This window comes from Mesoplodon mirus (genome assembly GCF_964341445.2).
Source record: "Mesoplodon mirus genome assembly, chromosome: 3".
Taxonomy (NCBI): Eukaryota; Metazoa; Chordata; class Mammalia; order Artiodactyla; family Ziphiidae; genus Mesoplodon; species Mesoplodon mirus.
In genome coordinates this window covers 141,159,913-141,179,216 of record NC_138978.1, presented here as the reverse complement: position 1 = coordinate 141,179,216, position 19,304 = coordinate 141,159,913, and the positions used below count along the sequence as shown (strand labels likewise).

Genomic DNA, 19,304 nt, shown 5'->3' with positions numbered 1-19,304 from the left:
ATCGGAACTACCAGAGGACTGGCAGAAATACCAGTGGTCTGGCCAGCTTATAAATTAGAAATTATACAGAATCCAAGTTTATTTTTTTGTTAAGTAATTCCTATGAGGTTTTTGGGATGTCAATGTAAAGTCCTTTGATGTGTAATCTTTATCCATTAGATAGGGAACAATGCCAATCCCCATCATAAATACGTTCCCAATCTGACACTGAAAATCCACTGTAGGGCATAGGACCTGCAAATAGGATATGAATCACACACATCCATCCACTCAGAGAATCCACAAATATTCATTTTTAAGTCTACTATATGCCAATAATGTACCAGGCTCTAAGATGCTAAACCATGCTAAATGCTGAAACAGACATACTCAGTTCTGGCCCTCCTGGAACTTATGACCTACAGAAGTGCCTTCATTGTAAATGGTCAGGACTCAGCCAATGCTATTATCATCAGCAGGTGACCAAATGATAGAGCTTGCTTTCTAAACAAGCTCCACACTCTTTGTTTTCAACATTTTTGCTTTCCTTCAAGCCACATAATCCAGTGGTCAGTTTCTCCCAGTTAGTGAGGTTTGGGGAAAATGTACCCAGTGAACAATTCCTTGTGGCCTCACTCTTTCCTCACACTCTCCTCTGTGCTCTTGAGCTAAAGAGACCTGGATTCGAGTCACTTGCTCTAACCTTATTATTTTAAAATAGGGCTGCTCCTGCTTTGAGGATTTCCACGGGATCAACACAGTAGCAAAGCAGCACTGAATCAGAAGCAGGTACATTTCAAAATGACAGCTCTAAAAATATCCACTCTCCTTTTGTTCTCCTCCTATCCCTTTGCTCTGAACACCTCTGCTCTGAGGCTTTGCCTTTACCCTTCTCTGATTACTGCTCCAAAAGGGTTTCCAAGAACCGGGAGTATTTATGGTTTCACTTGCTCCCAAGTCCTTGGTGGAAAAGGATGCTTGCTTTCTGATTCTTACTAACTCCACACTCACATTGTTAACACAAAAATCATCACTTAAAAAAATTTCCTCAGCTTCATATTTCATCTGGGCCAACACTGAAAGAATATTTTCAAAGAAACAATATCCTCTCTCCTTTGCTCTTCTGAGTTTCACGTTTTTACCTCCAGTCTCATTTTCAACCCTTATTATGGGATGCATCACCAAAATAGAAGAAAGTTCTTTCTGCTTTCCCTGTACCAGCCAATTATTCTACTTTGTTCTGTCTCTAACGAACAGAATGCGAAATCAACACAAAGCCTGATTATGAGACCTCTTCCAAGGGAAAGGTCTGAGAGTTGTCTATTTACTAATGAAGCTCAGTGTGTATTAAGGGTTGACTGAAGCAATCATCAGGAATTTTCATCCCTTAAATTAGTGTTTTCCACCAGAGGCACATCGTTCATTTCAGATAATATAACTTTTAAGTTCAGGATACAACTGGACAAAAGAAAAGAAAAAAAAGTAACCAACACAACATTTGCAGTAATAACACAGTAACAGCTATCATCCTTCCCTGAGGAATTCAGCCTACTTTATGGACACAATTTAGTACAAACTCACAAGAAAGCTAACAAAGCCCAAAACCACTTCACAAGAGTGTAGAGAGGTAAAGGTCAAAACTTATTACTGCCAGGCCCAGCAGACAATGGCACCTACCGGAAAGAGCACAGGACGGGAAAACCTGGAAGCCTGTGTTCCAGTTTCGGTTATTCCTGTAAGCATTGGTATGATCTGAGTGAACTCAGCCTGCTCTGCTTTTTCCGTTTATAAAAACCTACATCATCCTCTCATTAGAATGAAATGCCGCATCTGAAAAGTTGCAGATCTCTTTAGGAAAGAAACAAAACTCATGTTTCTAACCAAAATGGAATAATTCAGTCAATGGAGACATAATAAAAATCTGCCATAAAGCAACTGTTTACTTGAAATCTATCTTTTGTGGTGTATTTATATGGGTAAGGAGTGTATGGATATCATAAGTAGAGTTACCAATTCTTCCAGAAATCAAGGTCATTGAGTTCAGATTCCAACTTTGACCTTGACCCAGGCTTACAGAGATGTAACATGTGCCAATACCTCATATCCACCATACATGGGAGAAACAAGGTATGCAGACAGATCTTCTTCTAAGTACCCCATATGTAGTGGTTTTAATACAGGGTCTCAGATTCGTTGCCATTCTTCACATCCAGACGTGGGCATTTCCCCTTGAATTTGGGCAGGCTTTCCATGGCTTCAAACAGTAGAGCAGGGGTCAGTAAATTATGGCTGGTGGGCCAAATCTAGGCCTCTACCGGCTTTTATAAATGAAGCTTGATTGGAACACAGCCATGTTCCTTAGTATATGTATTGTTTGTGTCTGTTTTCACATCACAGCAGCGGAGCTAAGTAGTTGCAAAAGAGACTGTATGGCGTGTAAAGCCTAAAATATTGACCGTCTGACACTTTATGGAAAAAGGTCTCCAACGCCTGCAATAGTATAAAGTGATGCTATGTAACATCTAAGACTAGGTCATCAAAGGTCATGCAGCTTTTGCATGATTCTCCTGGAATGCTTCAACCCTGAACGCTCATTCTTGGGATACTCTATCTTGAATCCTAACTACCACGTTATGAGAAGTCCAAGCCACATGGGCAGCCATCTATAGGCACTCCAGGCAACAGTCCTTGTTGGGCCCAGTCTTCAAGTCATCCCATCTCAAGGGCCAGACATGTGAATTAAAATTATCTAGATGATTGCAGCCCCAGCCATTTGAATCCTCATGAGCTGAGGTTTCAGACATCAGTCACAGAGTAGAGACAAGCCATCTCCTCTGCGTACTGTTTGAATTGCTGACCCACAGAATCTGGGCACATATTAAAATTTTTGTTTATTTCACCACTAAGTTTGGACTTCTTTATTATGCAGCAATAGATAACTACAGCACTGTGTCTGTACACAGGAGATCTACGTTTCACAGAGCACATACTTTATTTATTTATTTATTTTTTTGCTTTAAAACAAATTTAATCAGTTATACATATACATATGTTCCCATATCCCCTCCCTTTTGCGTCTCCCTCCCTCCCTCCCTATCCCACCCCTCCAGGCGGTCACAAAGCACCGAGCTGATCTCCCTGGAGCACATACTTTTAGATGTGAATGTTGACTGCTCAATTTCTAAGAAGAACGTATACACACATATAGGTACAAAACATTTATGTATATGTAAATATTAGACCTATATAAACTAATCTATATTATCCATAAAATGAGGGGCCCTTGATAATGGCTAACATTTCTTTTCAGTATTTATTGTGTTCCAAGAACTGATAAATTCTTGCATTGTATGAATTTTCTCTTTTAACCCTCATAGCAACTCGCTGAGAGAAGTAATGTTATCTCTATATTATAGATGAGAAAACTGAGGCAAAAACAGATAACATGCTCAAGAGTACTCAACAAGTAAATTTTAGAGTCAAGATTGGAACCCAAGTTCTCAAGGTTTAGATCCCTTACTCTTAGTCACCAAGCTATATACTGAGTAAGGAGATGAAAGCTGAAGCCATTACCTCATGCTCAAGAAGTTAGACAGAAACTTAGCAGGCATGGTTGAAAGAAAACAGGACTTGGAGTCGTAAGTCCAGAGCCTGAGTTATGAAATGAATTCTCCTCTCATCTAGATATAGGTTTGTTTTTAGAAAATGAAAAAGATCACTGCATATTTTGATGGTTAATTTCTGTACTTAATGATTACAAAAGAATGGAATTTTACCAGGGAGCTATTTTGTAATGACATAACTTATTGATTCAAAATCAAACCTTTATTATAAATTCTTGATTCAAAAGCAAATCTTTATTAAGTCTCCGTTGCATCAGAAGTCTTTCCCATTCTTCATTTCTTTTAAAACCCTTTCCTGTCTACTCTTGGCCAAAGCTTGAAGCCTAATTTAACATTTGGAAATAAAATAATGAAATAGTCACAACACAGCAATGCCAATGCCTACTGAAATGGAAGCTCTAAATAATTTTTCAGATAATTTAGGAAATTAAAAATATTTACATCATAGATGCAAAGAGAGAAGTTACTTGTGTAATAAAATAAATGGTGAGACAAAAAGTTTCTGGTCAAGTAGGTTTGTTTAAATATGAACACTAATTTGAGCTCTATCCCGGTGCTAAAACCCAGTGACAGGTTGCATACAGTTTCTAAAGGGATAGTTCAGTGCATTGGGTCAAATTCATGCCATAAAATGTGGTATTATTAGTAGTACTAGAAGACAGAGTGTGACTGTCTTCTTTGGGACATAGATAAAGACCCCAAGTTAGACAATATCAAGGACAAGTTATGTAGAAGAAGATATTGTCTCAGTCCTTGGAACATGTCATCCAGGATTGAACAAGAGGTAGATTTATTATGAAGTACATGAAGCCAGAGACAGTAAGCAATGAGTGGTAGTTGGTTAAAATAGACAGGTTTTAGAAGTAGAGGCAGGGATGTAGAAAACAAACTTAGGGTTACCAGGGTATTGTGGCGGGGAGGCTAAATTGGGAGATTGGGGCTGAAATATACACACTGCTATACATAAAATAGATAACTAATAAGAACCTGCTCTTCTTATTAGCACAGGGAACTCCACTCAATACTCTGTAACGGGCTATTTGGAAGTGACTCTAAAAAAACATAAAAGTGGATATATGTATATGTATAACGGATTCACTTTGCTGTACATGTGAAATTAACACAACACTGTAAATCAACTATATTCCAATAAAATTTTTTTAAAAAATAGGTTTTAAGAACCATAGTCAGGGAGCAGTGTGGATTGGAAAGACCTGGCAAGAAATATTTCTGCATCTTCAGACAATGTTCCCCAAGCTGGCTATTGCAAGGGTGAGCATTTAAGAGATCTTTGACCTAAGGAGGACAGGAGATTAACAATCAACCCCAATGTGCATGAATTATTCTCCTCTGTGTTATCAGAAATCAGATGGCATCCTAGAGCAAGGGTCAGCAGATCTTTTCTGTAAAGGGTCAGATAGTAAATATTTTGGATTTTGTGTACCATAGCTCTCCGTTGCAACTGCCTATCTGCTGCTGTAGCACAGAAACAGCCATGCACCATACGTTAATGAATGGGTGTGGCTGTGTTCAAGCAAAATGTTATGTACAAAACCAGGAGTCAAGCGAGATCTGATCAGTGGGCCAGAGTTTGTGGACCCCAGTTCTGGGTCAGTGTTCACAGCTGAATGAGTCATGAGGCCTTAAGTTCCAGTTCTCATTGTACTACTTTCTACCTGGGTGAACTTGGGTTCATCCTTTTATTTATATGGGCCACTATATTAGTCAAGCTTCTCCAGAAAAACAGAACCAACAGCATGTGTATACAATGTGCCCATATATATTGATAGATCTAGATATCAATATTGATACCTAGATCTATATCCATATCTATATAAAGATAGAGAAAGAGAGAGAGAGATTTTAAACAATTGGTTCACACAATAATAGAGGCTTGGTCAATTCAAAATCTGCAGGTTAGGCTGTCTAGAGACTCTAGGAAGAGTTGCAGTTCAATTTCTGTAAGTCTTCTGGCAGAATTCCTTTTTGCGACAGGGAGGTCAGTCTCTGTTTTATTAAGAGCTTCAACTGATTGGATGAGGCGCACCCATACTATGGAGGATAATCTGCTGTACTCAAAGTCCAACACCAATTTAAATATGAATTTCATCCAAAAACACCATCACAGAGACTACCCTGGTGGCGCAGTGGTTAAGAATCCGCCTGCAAATGCAGGGGACACAGGTTTGAGCCCTGGTCTGGGAAGATCCCATGTGCCGTGGAGGAAATAAGCCCGTGCACCACAGCTACTGAGCCCGTGCACCTAGAGCCCATGCTCTGCAACAAGAGAAGCCACCGCAATGAGAAGCCTGCACACCAAAACAAAGAGTAGCCCTCGCTTGCTGCAAGTAGAGAAAGCCCACGTGTGACAACGAAGACCCAACGCAGCCAAAAATATAAATAAATAAATAAATAAATACAAATTGTAAAAAACACGAAAACACCATCACAGAAATATCCAGAATAATATCTGACCAAATAACCGGGCATGGTGGCCCAGACAAATTGACATAGAAAATTAACCACCTAAGACATAGTTTTGTGATCTTTTACTGAGAAATTTGACTTATCTGAACTATTTTGATAACTAGAAGATACCTTCTAGAGGTAACACCCTCAGGCTTTTACATGGTAGGCAGTAGAGGGAAAGAGCCCATTTGTCCAGTCAGATGACACCTAAAGGATAAAATTCTGTCTTCTCTTTCCAACCCACAAGGATGAATGCCAAAAATACATCACTTATATCTGCTTTAGCTAACATAGGATAGGCCTGGAACAGACCTATGCTCCCAGTAAGCCTCATGAAATGCTATTTCATTAAGGGGAGACTTTACTTGCTAAGATTAGAAGCAAAAGAGAGTGGTGGATGAAACACTGCCCAAGGATATAAGTTCATGCAAGGAAGCAGGAGAGAGAATGGGTATCCGAAGATGTGCACTCTAAGCCAACACTAATTCTAAAGCATCAGGTTATAATTCAGGGAGCACAACTGCTGGGGTTTTTTTCCCCCTCTTTTTTTCCCCCAAAGAGGGACAAATCAAGCATACTGACAAAGGAAGAGCATTAGTCACCACAGATAAATTCCTTTTTAGAGGTGATCTCGCAAATAATTTGGCTCAGTGTAGACTATGATTTGGTTCCAAAAACCATAAGCTAGAGCATTTCATTCCAGGTCCCTCCTCAAATATCCATGATAGGTAGAAATTTGGCATCAGTAGTTCTTGAAATCTCCCCAGGTGATTATAATATGCAACCAGGGCTGAGAATCTGGAGATGTAGAGAGAATTTAAATTCAACTTTAGTTAAACAGTAAAACAAGCTCTGACTCTACTGGCTGGAGCTAGAAAAGGGATATGCATTTACTGGGATGAGAAGATAAAGAAAACCAGGGAGTAAATCAAATGCTTTACACCTGTGCTTAGCTAATTGTTACTCAGATAATTCAGACAATCTTACAGCACCTGAACCCTGAAATTCCTTAGTTCTGTTTAAAAAAAAAAGAAACTCTTCAAGTAACTGAACTCTGAGAATCATGTAAATCATAAAGAAAAAGAAGAAATCTTATTTTTTGAATTAGTTGATTTCATATATACTGTTTCACTTTCATGATATTAACTAGTTAGCTTTCTTTCCATTTTATGTTTGAGGAAAGTAAGGCTTTAAAAATCTCAGTAATTTTCTCAAGGTCACTTGTTAAGGGTGTGGTAGGCAGCATAATGGCTCCTAAAAATGCCCTCACCCTAATCCCTAGAACCTATTAATATGTTACCTTACATGGTGAAGAGGACTTTGCAGATATGACTGAAGTTATAGACCTTGAGATAGAAAGATTATCCTGGATTACCTCATGGAACAAATCTAATTGCATGAGTCCTTAAAAGTAGAAAACCATTCCCAACTGTAGAAAGAGAAAGAGAGAGATGTCCTAATAGAAGCAGAATCAGAGATTCAACATTTTGGGTTTTGTAGGTGGAGAAAGGGGACTCTGAGTCAAGGACTACAAGTGACCACTGGAAGCGGATAAAGTACAGGGAACAGAAACACCCCTAAGAGCCTCCAGAAAAGAATGTAGCTCTGCCAACACTTTCTTTTTCTTTTTTAACCATCTATATTGGAGTATAACTGATTTACAATGGTGTGTTAGTTTCTGCTTCATAACAAAGTGAATCAGCTATACGTATACATATATCCCCATATCTCCTCCCTCTTGCATCTCCCTACCACCCTCCATTCCCGATCGCACCCCTGTAGGTGGACACAAGGCACAGAGCTGATCTCCCTGTGCTTTGCAGCTGCTTCCCACTAGCTATCTATTTTACATTTGGTAGTGTATATATGTCCATGCCACTCTCTCACTTCATCCCAGATTACCCTTCCCCCTCCCTGTGTCCACAAGTCCACTCTCTATGGCTACGTCTTTATTCCTGCCCTGCCCCCTAGGTTCTTCATAACCATTTTTTCTTTTTTTTAGATTCCATATATATGTGTTAGCATACGGTATATGTTTTTCTCTTTCTGACTTACTTCACTCTGTATGACAGTCTCTAGGTCAATCCACCTCACTACAAATAACTCAATTTCATTTCTTTTTATGGCTAAGTAATATTCCATTGTATATATGTGCCACATCTTTATCCATTCATCTGTCGATCCTGCCAACACTTTTACTTTACTCAATTGAGACCAATGTCAGATTTGTAAGGTAATCAATTGACATTGTTTTGAGTCACTATATTTGTGGTAATTTGTATGAAAGCAATAAAAAACTATTACAGGGGTCCTACAGGAGCAAGGCTATATATTTATACTTAAGTATTTCTGAAATGAATTTAACCTTGTGATTGACAGCAGCAGCAGCTTCCAAGGGATCCCACCACACACCTGAGGCAAATGCAGCCTAATACAAAGCAGTGACAGCAGCAGGTCACTGCCCCACACTTGGGGTAGAGGGGGACTCGATCTACTGTAGCAGCAGCATAGCCTGAATGGGAACCCATCCTCCTGTGGCACTAGTCCCATCAACATTAGTCTAATCTGCTAGCACCTGCTGCACCAACAGACCCAACATATACAAACCCTCCAACTCAGCAGCATTAAGTGAGCCAGACTCAGTGTTTCCTGAAACTCATATCCAATGGCACTGGAAAGCCCAGATATCACCTAATGTTATGAAAACATAAAAAAAAAACAATAACAGAAGACTGGGAACTTCAGAAAGAAAAGGGGAACAATGGAATGGGTGAAAACAAATGGGGTATATATAAGAGACTATCATTAGCCTCATGAGTTTCTTAAATACTATCTGATGGTCAAAGCAAATATTATGACACCATCTGATGTGGTTCTCAATGTAGAGAAAGGAAATACTACAGAAAATCATACTTTAAAACTGGGGAATAGTAAGAGACTAAATGGAAGTAAAATTTTGGAACTTCACTTAAAGTAATAAAACACTGATTCCCGTAGGCTATGGTAAGTTACATATGTATACTGTGATGCCAAAAGCAACCACTAAGAAAACTATACAAACAGTATACACAAATGATTATAAATAAATTAAATTAAAATGGACTTATTAAAAAATGTTTAAGTAACCCACCAGGCAAAATAAGAGAAACACAGGATTGAGAAACTAAGGTAAAAGACAAAACAAAAAATAAAATGGTAGACCTAATCTTTAACATAGCAATAATTACATTAACTGTACATGATCTAAATAACAAAGTCAAAGACAGAGATTGGAAGAGTAGATTAAAAATTCACAAGCATGATCCAACTATATACTGTCTATAAGAAGTTTACTTTAAACATCATGATATAGGTAGTTCAAAGTAAAAGGAAGATAATGATATATCATGTGAACGTTAATCAGAAAAAGTAGGAATGGCTATATTAATATCAGATAAAGTAGACTTCAGAGCAAAGGAAATTATTAGGGGCAAAGAGGGTCATTACATAAAGATAACAGGAATAATCCACCTAGATGACCTAATGATACTAAATGTGTGTGCACCAAACAACAGAACTTCAAAATACATGAAGCAAACACTGAAAAAGTAGTAAAAGGAGAAAATTTTAAATCCACAATTATTATTTGAGACTTCAGCACAGCAATTTATAGAACTACCAGAGAGAAAAATCAGCAAGAATATGGAAGAAATGAAAACATCATCAATCAATAGGATATAACTGACATTTAAAGAACACACTCAGTAACAGCAGAATACATATTCAAGTGTCCATGGAATATTCACTCATATACTATATACTGGGCAATAAAAAGAACCTTAGCAGGGCTTCCCTGGTGGCGCAGTGGTTGAGAGTCCGCCTGCCGATGCAGGGGACACGGGTTCGTGCCCCGATCCCGGAAGATCCCACATGCCGCGGAGCGGCTGGGCCCGCGAGCCATGGCCGCGGAGCCTGTGTGTCCGGAGCCTGTGCTCCGCAACGGGAGAGGCCACAGCAGTGAGAGGCCCGCGTACAGCAAAAAAAAAAAAAAAAAAGAACCTTAGCAGATTTAAATTGTAATGTGCCTAAGTGTTGGATGCTAAGACTCAGAGGTTTTCTTATTTCTTTCATTTATATATTCATAAAAAAATTAGCAGATTTAAAAGAATTAAAATCATAGAGTATGTTCTCTAGCCATAATGGAATCAGACTAGAAATCAATAACAGAAAGACAACAGGAAAATCTTCAATCACGTGGAAACTAAACATCACAATTCCAAATAACTCATGGGTAAAAAAGACAGCACCAACGAAATATTTTTTAATGCATAGAAAAAAAGAAAATGGAGATATAACAGATCAAAGTTTGCAGAATGAAGTGAAAGCAATGCTGAAAGGGAAGTTTATAGCACTAAATTGGGAAAGAAAGTATTTCAAAGCAATAATCTAATTTTCTATATTACAACAGTAAAAAAGGAAGAGGAAAAGACACTAAACAAGCAGAAAGAAGGAAATAATAAAGATGAAATAGAAATCCATGAAACTGAAAACAGGAAAATAGGGGGGAAAAATCAATGAAACAAAAGGCTGGTTCTTGGAAATAAACAATCTAATCAATAAAGATCTAGCAAGACTGATAAAGATAAAAAGATGGATGGCACAAATCACAGATATCAGAAATGCAACCAGGGATACCATGACATATCCTGCAGGTTAATAAGGGACAAGTTGCTATGAACAAGTCTACACTATAAATTCAAAAATGTAGATGAAATGGACCAATGCTTCTACACTCAAAACTACCCAAACTCAGCCAAGATGAAATAGATAATCTCAATTTTCCTGTAACCATTAGAAACACTGATTTTTCATTTAAAAACTCCCAAAAGGAATATTCAGGCTTAGATGTTTCACTTTTACCCAAGACATAAAGAATTAACACCAATTTTACATGATTTGATAAGAAAGAGAAGTAGAAGGAACAGTTCCTAATTAAATTTATGAAGCCAGTATTACCTTGATACCAAAACCGGACAGGGATAGGATAGAAAGAAGAAAACTACAGACCAATATTTTTTATGAAATTGGCTGTAAAAATCCTCTGCCAAATATTAGAAAATTAAATCCAGAAATATATAAAAAGAATAATATACCATGACCAAGTGGCATTTATTCTAGTTATGCGAAGTTGGTTAAATATTTGAAAATCAAACAATGTTATCCACCATATCCAATAGATTAAAGGGAAAAGTCATGTGATCCTATCCAATAATGCAGAGAAAGCACTTGACAAAATCCAATCCCATTCATGATTGTAAAAAAAGAAGAAAAAAGAACTCCAAGCAAACTAGGAATAGAAAAGGAACATACTGAAACTCATAAAGATGATCTACAAACAACCTATACCGACATTATATTTAACTGTGAAAGACTGAATGCTTTCTCTGTAAGATCAGAAACAAGGCACGGATATCTGCTCTCACCACTTTTATTAAATATATTACTGGAGGTTCTAGTAAGAAAATAAGCAAAAATAAATAAATACATAAATTTAAATGTTAAAGTTTTAAAAAGTTCATTTAAAAGATAAAAGGACTATTCCTACTATGTTGAATAGGAAGGAATATATCCTACTGAATGTTGAAGAGTAATATATCCTATTATATTGCCTAAGGAAAAGTAAAACTGTCTGTGTCTGAAGAGGAGATGATAATCTAAATGGAGAAAATACCGAGGAATCCACAAAAAGCTTGAGAAATAATATTAGTTTGTAAATGTTTTAGAGTACAAGATCAACACAATTTTATCACATTATATATTAATAACAAATGTGTAGAAGCTTAAATTAAAATATGTGATGCCATTTACAACTGACCTAAATAAATACTTAAATACAAGCCCAATAAGACATTTATAGGACCTCTATACTGAAAATTACAAAATGCTGATGAAGAAAAATTTTAAAGTCCCAAACAAATAGGGAGACATACCTTGTTCATGGATTAGAAAACACAACATAATAAAGATGTCAATTCTCCCCAAGTTAAGAGGCTTAACACAATTACTCTTAAAATGCCCTCAAGGTTTTTGCGGATATAGACAAGCTTTTTCTAAGATTTGTATGGTAAGAAGAGGCTGAAGAATAGCTAAAACAATTTGTAAAGGAAGATTAAAATGGGAGGAATTAATCCACCCAATTTCAAGACTTCGCAGTAATTTTGGAGGGTAGATACATAGATCAATGGAATGGAAGAGAGAACCCAGAAATAGACTGACATAAATACATTTAACCTGTTTTTGACAGCAGTGCAAAAGCTATCAAGGAAGAGTAGACATTTCAAAACATGGTACTGAAACAGTTGGACATCCCTCGACAAAAACAAACAAAAAATGAACCTTAACCTAAACCTCCACACCTTACACAAAAATTAAATCAAAGTGGATCATAATCTTAAATGTAAAAGCAGGACATTTTTAGAAAAAGAAATAGGAGAAAATCTTTGGCATCTAGAACTAGGTGAATAATTCTTAGACTTGACACCGAAAGTATGATCAATAAAAGCAAAAACTGATAAATTGGATCTCATCAAAATGAGTTAAAAATGCTTCATAGAAGATCCTTTTAAGTGGATGAAAACTCAAATTACACAGTGGGAAAACATATTTGAAAATCCCATATGAGACAGATGACTTGTATCTATAATATACAAAGAACTCTCCAAACAACTTAAAAAAATCCAACTAGAAAATAGGCAGAAGACAGGAACAGACATTTCATGGAAGAGAATATACACATGGCAAAGAAGCACATGAAAAGATGCTCAACATCATTAGCATTAGGGAAATGCAAATTAAGACCATAATGAGATATCAGAGAATAACTAAAATTATAGTGACAACATCAAATGCTGGCGAGTACGTAGAAAAGTTATATCACGTCACTGGTGGAAAAATAAAATGGTTTAGCCACTCTGAGAAACAGCTTGACAGTCTCTTTTAATCCTAAAAGTAGATTCACCCTACAACGCAGTACTTGTACTCTTGAGCATTTATCCAAAAGAAACAAAAAATTAAGTTCCCACAGAAACTTACACATAAATGTTCAGAGCAGTTTTATTTATAATAGCCCAAAACTGGCAACTACCCAAATGTCTTTCAATGGATGAATGTTGAAACAAATTGTGATAAAATCTTATGATAGAATACTACGGAGCAACGAAAAGGAACAAATTATTAATATATGCAAAAATTAAAATGAACTTCAAGGGAATGATGCTGAAGAAAAAAATTTTAAAAGCCAATCTCCGAAGATTAAGTAATTCATGATTATGTTTACATATTATTCTTAAAATAACAAAACTGTGGAGATGGAGAACAGATTAGAAGTTGCCAAGGGTTAGAGATGGGGGTAGAAGGTACAGTGGGGAAACTTTGTGAGGTTTTTGTGGTCCCAGTACAAATAATACAGCACTCTTGGTTTTAATCCCTAAAGATGTTTAAAAACAATTCCTAATAAGAATTGTCCAGATATTTAGCAATGGCAGCAGATTACAGGTATAGCTCCCCAACATGACAACTTCAAAAGAGATTGTACTAATTCAATGCATATGTTAATTTTTAAAAGGCCAGTCACAGTACTTAAATGGTATATATCTTAACGATATTATTCTAAGTATCTAGTTATACCAGATGGACTAGCAGGATTTTCTGTACATTCAATCTTATTTAAGACAGTAAATCTTATAATAAGACAGTTAAAAAAAGAAAAAGAAAAAAAAACAAACCTCAACTACAGTTGGATATTCTCATAGGAAGATGAGGTGAAAAAGGTAGCAGTGGTTCAAAAGCTTAAGCAGTGGCACCTAAATTTGGCTGCATATTAGAATCATCTGAAGCACTTTTTAAAAACCCTCACACTGACTGTTGGTCATCCTAGACCAATAAAATAACTTTAAATCTGCTCAGACGATGCCAGTGTCTAGCCAGAACTGAGAACCAGCGGACTAAGCAGAAGGGGATGTTTCTACAAAGATTTCTTAATAATAAGTCCTTTCACCCAATCAGATTTACCTTCCCACAAAGGGGTAAAGAAGGCTAGATGTTGTCCATACTTGCTTCGCTTTAATTAGCACTTGTGACTTGCCCAAATCCTAGATCATGTTTCCCCTAAATTTCATGTTATTCCCTAAGTTTTTCAAACCCAGGGCTAAGGGGTTTGCCAGGATGAGATTTTAAGTGTTCACACAGGGGAAGTCCCTGGCAAACCAGGACAGCGGTCACTCTACATTGAATTGTAAAGCATCCTAAATAACCCTGCCACTGCTCCCAGATACTAGTCTGTGCCAACCAGTGGAGAAAAGGCATTCTCCATTACTACCACGGCAAATGCTGCTGTACTTGCCTTGGCTACTCCCTATCTTTTCCAGGCGTCACTCCCCTTCACCTGCTGGTGGACGCTTTGGCCAGCTGACAATGCAGATATTTTCAAACTTTAAGGTGAATAAAAATCATATGGAGGGCCTGTTATAACAGAGATCACTGAGCCCCACTAGAGTTGCTGATTCCATAGGGCTGGGATAGGGCCCTAAAACTTGAATATCTGACACATTATCAGGGGATGCTGGTAAAGCTGGTCAGGTTGTTACCGAATGCAGGTTCATGTGTCTGAAGCACAGTGAGGCCAAACAAACCTAAAGGTTGGAGTCTGGAGAAGAGAAAGGTTTATTGCAGGATCGAGCAAGGAGAGGGGTGGTCCGTGTTCCAAAACCCCTGAAATCTCCAAAGGATTTCAGCAAAGCATTTTTAAAGGCCAGGTGAGGGAGGGACATCCCAGGGCATGTGATCAGCTCGTGCACAATCCTCTGACTGGCTGATGTTGAGGCCACAAGGCAGGTAACATTATCCATCCTTAGGTGCCAGAAGGTCTGGGGGCTACATGCTCATGATCATCAAAGAGTTCATTTCTTCCATTGGGTGGTGGTTTTTAGCATCTGAAAACTCAAGAAATATGCCTGAGATACTATTATCTGAGTACTTCAGAGAGAAACTACAATAGAGGATATGGTGATGGGTCTGTCCTAGGAAGGCCCCATAGGGTACTGCTTGGTTACAAGGTGACCATACTTTGAGAACCACTGCTCTAGTGGCTTGGAATGTTAAGAAAGTAATGGAAGAATCCCTTCCCAGATCTAGATTCTAGTATCACCAGCTATTTTGGTGGGAGGAAGGGTAAGTTTTGTCCTTGCTTGGACTTCTTGTTCATTTATATCAAAGCCTATTTGAGGCAGTGCACTCGGCAGTCCTGCAGATCTGTCTTTTGCTTCAACAGTGTTTGGAATGAACAGACCCAGGGACGCTCCTTGCTCCAGCCCCCGACCACCCTCCAACCTTTCTTCCTTTTGCAACCTTTGGAATCAGACACTCAGCTATCCTCAGCCTCCAGGACAGGCCAACAGCAGTTTTTGAGCTTAGCTCCTTATCACTGATCAACCACGAGTTCCCAGGTTCGTCAGAATTATTCCACCGAGGTGGAAGCCGCCACCCACCGCCTGTTCAACATGCATCTGTGGACACTTACCTCTCTCTGAGCATCTATTTCGACAGCAACAATGGGACTCTGGACAGTATGGGCCACATTTTTCGCCAACTGGCTGAGGAGAAGTGTGAGGGCGCCCAGCGCCTCTTGAAAATGCAAAACCAGTGCTGCGGCCGCGCCCTCTTCCAGGAGGCGCGGAAGCCTTCTCAGGATGAGTGGGGTAAAACCCAGGATGCTGTGGAAGCCGCCATTCTTAGGGAGAAGAATCTGAACCAGGCACTATCGGATCTGCGCGCCCTGGGTCCTGCCCGTGCAGACTCCCAGCTCTGTGACTTCCTGGAGAGCCGCTTCCTGGAGGAGCAGGTGAAACTCATCCAGAAGATGGGCGACCACCTGACCAACCTCCGCAGGCTGGCTGGTCCGCAGGCTGTGCTGGGCGAGTATCTCTTTGAAAGGCTCACCCTCGAGCCAAACAGGAGTCTCTGAAGTCCAGCCGCGTCTGAGGAGACCCTCTGGCGTCAGAGCTTCTGCCTGAAGCCCCGCTCTGCAGCCACTAGGCAGCTTTGTAACCGCCCTGGAGCCCTCTCCCAAGCCTTGGACCAAATGGAAACAGTAACGTTTTTTGCAGAAGGAAAAAAAAGCCTATTTGAAATACAAACACAACAAAGCGAAAAAAAGAAATATATACATATATTCACGTTCTTTTAACATATGAATTGCCCCACTTTATCTGTGTGAAATAAGTTTGTTCCCATTATTGGGCTGGTTCTCAAGCTTTGCTGCTCGTTTGAATTACCTAAAGAGCTTGGAAGAAAAACATTGGTGTCTGGGTCCCAGCCCCAGAGATTTTGATTCAGTAGGTCTAGGGAGGAGCCTGGGCACGGGGAGGTCTCAGAGTTCCCCAGGTGATTCTAATGTGCAGCAACTTTGTGAACCACCTCTTGGCTTCAATGCAGCTAGTCATCAGATATTAAATCTAAGACACATGGACTACTAGTGCGTGAGCTCTGTTGCTAGGTGTATTCCATTTTCTTCCTCCTGGAAGATTCGTGCCAGGGAAAATGATTGATAGTTGTGTTACTTCTCTGAAATGGATGGAAATTTCCAATTAGCGTGAACAGGGGAGGGTGAATGGGTGAATGCAATAAGGTGTATCATTTACGTATTGCCCTATGTGTATGGCTAGAAGCTTTTGCAACTGAGGTCTGCCCTACTTTTCATGCTAATGGTAATGCTTGTCCTCCTAATGCAGCTGTAAACTTTATAAGCCCATAGGTAGACAGCATCACAAAATATTTACCCCTCCCCACTGGCCCACTCTCAAGCTTCACTCCCCTTCCCCAATACACAAATGTGCATCAATGCGCTTGAGACCAATATCAACATACTGACCTTCAATTCTTCTACTTTGCAGCTTCCCTCTTATCAGGAGATGTCAGCATTTAGTGCAAGGACAAATGCTTGCCTCTTGAGGAGTAATGTAGACAAAGCCTCCAAGAGACAAATAGCCCTCAGGGAGGGGGAAAAAGTCTTTCAAAAAGGTTGATGCCCAGAGGAGGCATTTTCAGTCATCTCAGCTTAGAGGTCAAATATCCAAAATTAAAAAGGTTAAAAAAAAAGAAGAAGAAAGCAAGGAAGAAAAGAAGGAAACAATTTTCTTATCTCATAGTAATAAGGCAGTTTTCCTTAAAAAAAAAGACTTAAGACTTAAATTCTCTTTCCTAATCAAAATGTGCTTTTCCATCTTTAGACTCTTCCTCTTATATCCTGTATTATTCATGATGTTTAATTCTTGAAATAGCACATGGCTGAAAACAGAAGCTAACCTCTTGTTCACTATGAATTAAATCTTCTTTTCCTAGGACCCGTCTACAATGTACAATTTGGGGTTGGCCAACATTATTTTCTCTGAAATACGTTACAGCATTTTGCCTTTTCAATATATAGTTATACAATACATTGTTAACACAACATATTTAATATAGTCAATATAGTAAATACAACTATAACACACATGATATGATGCCACTTTGGTGGTTTTCTTCATCCATGTAATTCTGAAATTTGACAGTATAGTTTTCATATTCTAATGAGCTGAGTATTACCTTTGCAAGGATAGAAAAATAAAATAAATTCATAATATTCTTGTGTGGTTTGCCCCTGGGGTGGATTACCCTAATGGGGGGATATTTGAGCCTTTCCCCAAGTCATTAAAAATCCTCCAGCGAGCAGCCCCTTGTCCTCTCCAGGGAGTGGGGGGAAAGGATCTTTAATCATAATAATCCTGGGGGGAGAAATCTCGGAAATAAGACATCTGCTTCTGTGCCTTGTTGTTTTGCAGAATAGCAATGATTGCCTTAGCAGCTTCTATTGCCATATGTATACAATAAGTAAATGAACAGAAAATTGAATGAACGCATAAAAGAAGGATAAACCCACCCAGCTTAACAAACCCACTCTCTCACCTGCTGTGCCCTGAAACATGAAAGAAAGAATCACGGGATCATAAGGATTAATAAAATAACAGTCTCTGTTAACAATATTGACAGGAGGTATAAGGATAATTTGTCTGATGTGGGACCAACAGCTTAACTAACTGCTTGATTCTTTTTTTTTAAGGGCAATTCATTCATTTATTGTTTAAAGATTGCAAGACAACATCTGAATTTTTGTAGCACAATTTAAATGTTTTACTTTTTTGATAAAGCAGAGTATAATAGCAAAAACAATTAGTTTCCAGTAATATCTATATCTCTATTCAGAATTAAGTCTTCCACAGACATGTAACCTGGAAACAAAAGCCTGTTACAATAAGCAAAGCTTCAACCGAGTGGCTACTTTTCAGGCCAGGGAAAGGTTCATCCCTATAGGAGGATGATGTGCTATGTAAAATGGCTGCAAGGTCACAACCTTGAGGGCGTTGGAAGTCTAGTATCCTATTCCACATTAAGTAGTTCAGGGAACTTCAAACGTCCGTTCATCTGCAACCAAGCTGGCAACCTTTAACTGCTATTTCAAGCAGGTAAGAAATAAATGAAAAGAAATCCCTACATTGATGTTCCTTGATTTACACTGTTAAATGGTTCATTAACATGTAATTCTGGCTAAGAATTACATTTGAGACTCCTTGCCCAGATTTTGGTTAACAGTACAAATCTTTCAGAAATTCATGTTTTTATTAATCAATAATTTGTCAGCTAGGATACGTTCAGGCATCAGCTGCAACTTCAAAATAGGTGCACTGCCTCAGCGCTTTGGAAAGACATAATCTAAAACACTAATAGCAGACAAAATATCTGTTACTAGACAGCATGTGTGCAGGACAGCAAGACAGAAACATATTCATATGTGCCGTGGACCAGCCTCAGAAAGAGGATTTCACCGCCCAGGGTCAGAAGGGACGGGGTAAGGAACTGAAGTAGCACCGACGAATGGGGTCAGAAGGACCAAGACAACTGATGGTTGCAAGGCAAGTTTTATTATGCTACAGTTGCAGATTATATAGACTAGAAAAGGGAAGGTTGCCAGACGGTGGTTTATATTATCTAATGACTGTCTCGGCTCAAGGTTAACTTCCCTGGGAGAAAACCCATAAACCCAGAATCATCCAAAATAACCTGCACGTGCAGGGTGGAGACAGATTGGCTTGTCTCATTTTCCATTCTTTCTGATTTCTGGGCCCTGGTGATTTATCTCCCGTGGAATGGAACAAGGAGGGG

The 19,304-nt window shown here is 38.7% G+C and overlaps 1 protein-coding gene across 1 annotated transcript; it reads left to right on the top strand.

The window, feature by feature from the left end:
* Window positions 1-1,645: 1,645 nt before the first annotated feature.
* LOC309799265 (ferritin light chain-like) lies at window positions 1,646-17,124 on the top strand (the record flags this gene model as incomplete). Its single annotated transcript, XM_082612233.1, has 2 exons — window positions 1,646-1,724; window positions 15,395-17,124. 2 exons carry the CDS (start codon window positions 1,646-1,648, stop codon window positions 16,069-16,071), a joined length of 756 nt encoding a protein of 251 aa, XP_082468359.1. The 3' UTR covers window positions 16,072-17,124.
* Between the last annotated feature and the right edge of the window lie 2,180 nt (window positions 17,125-19,304).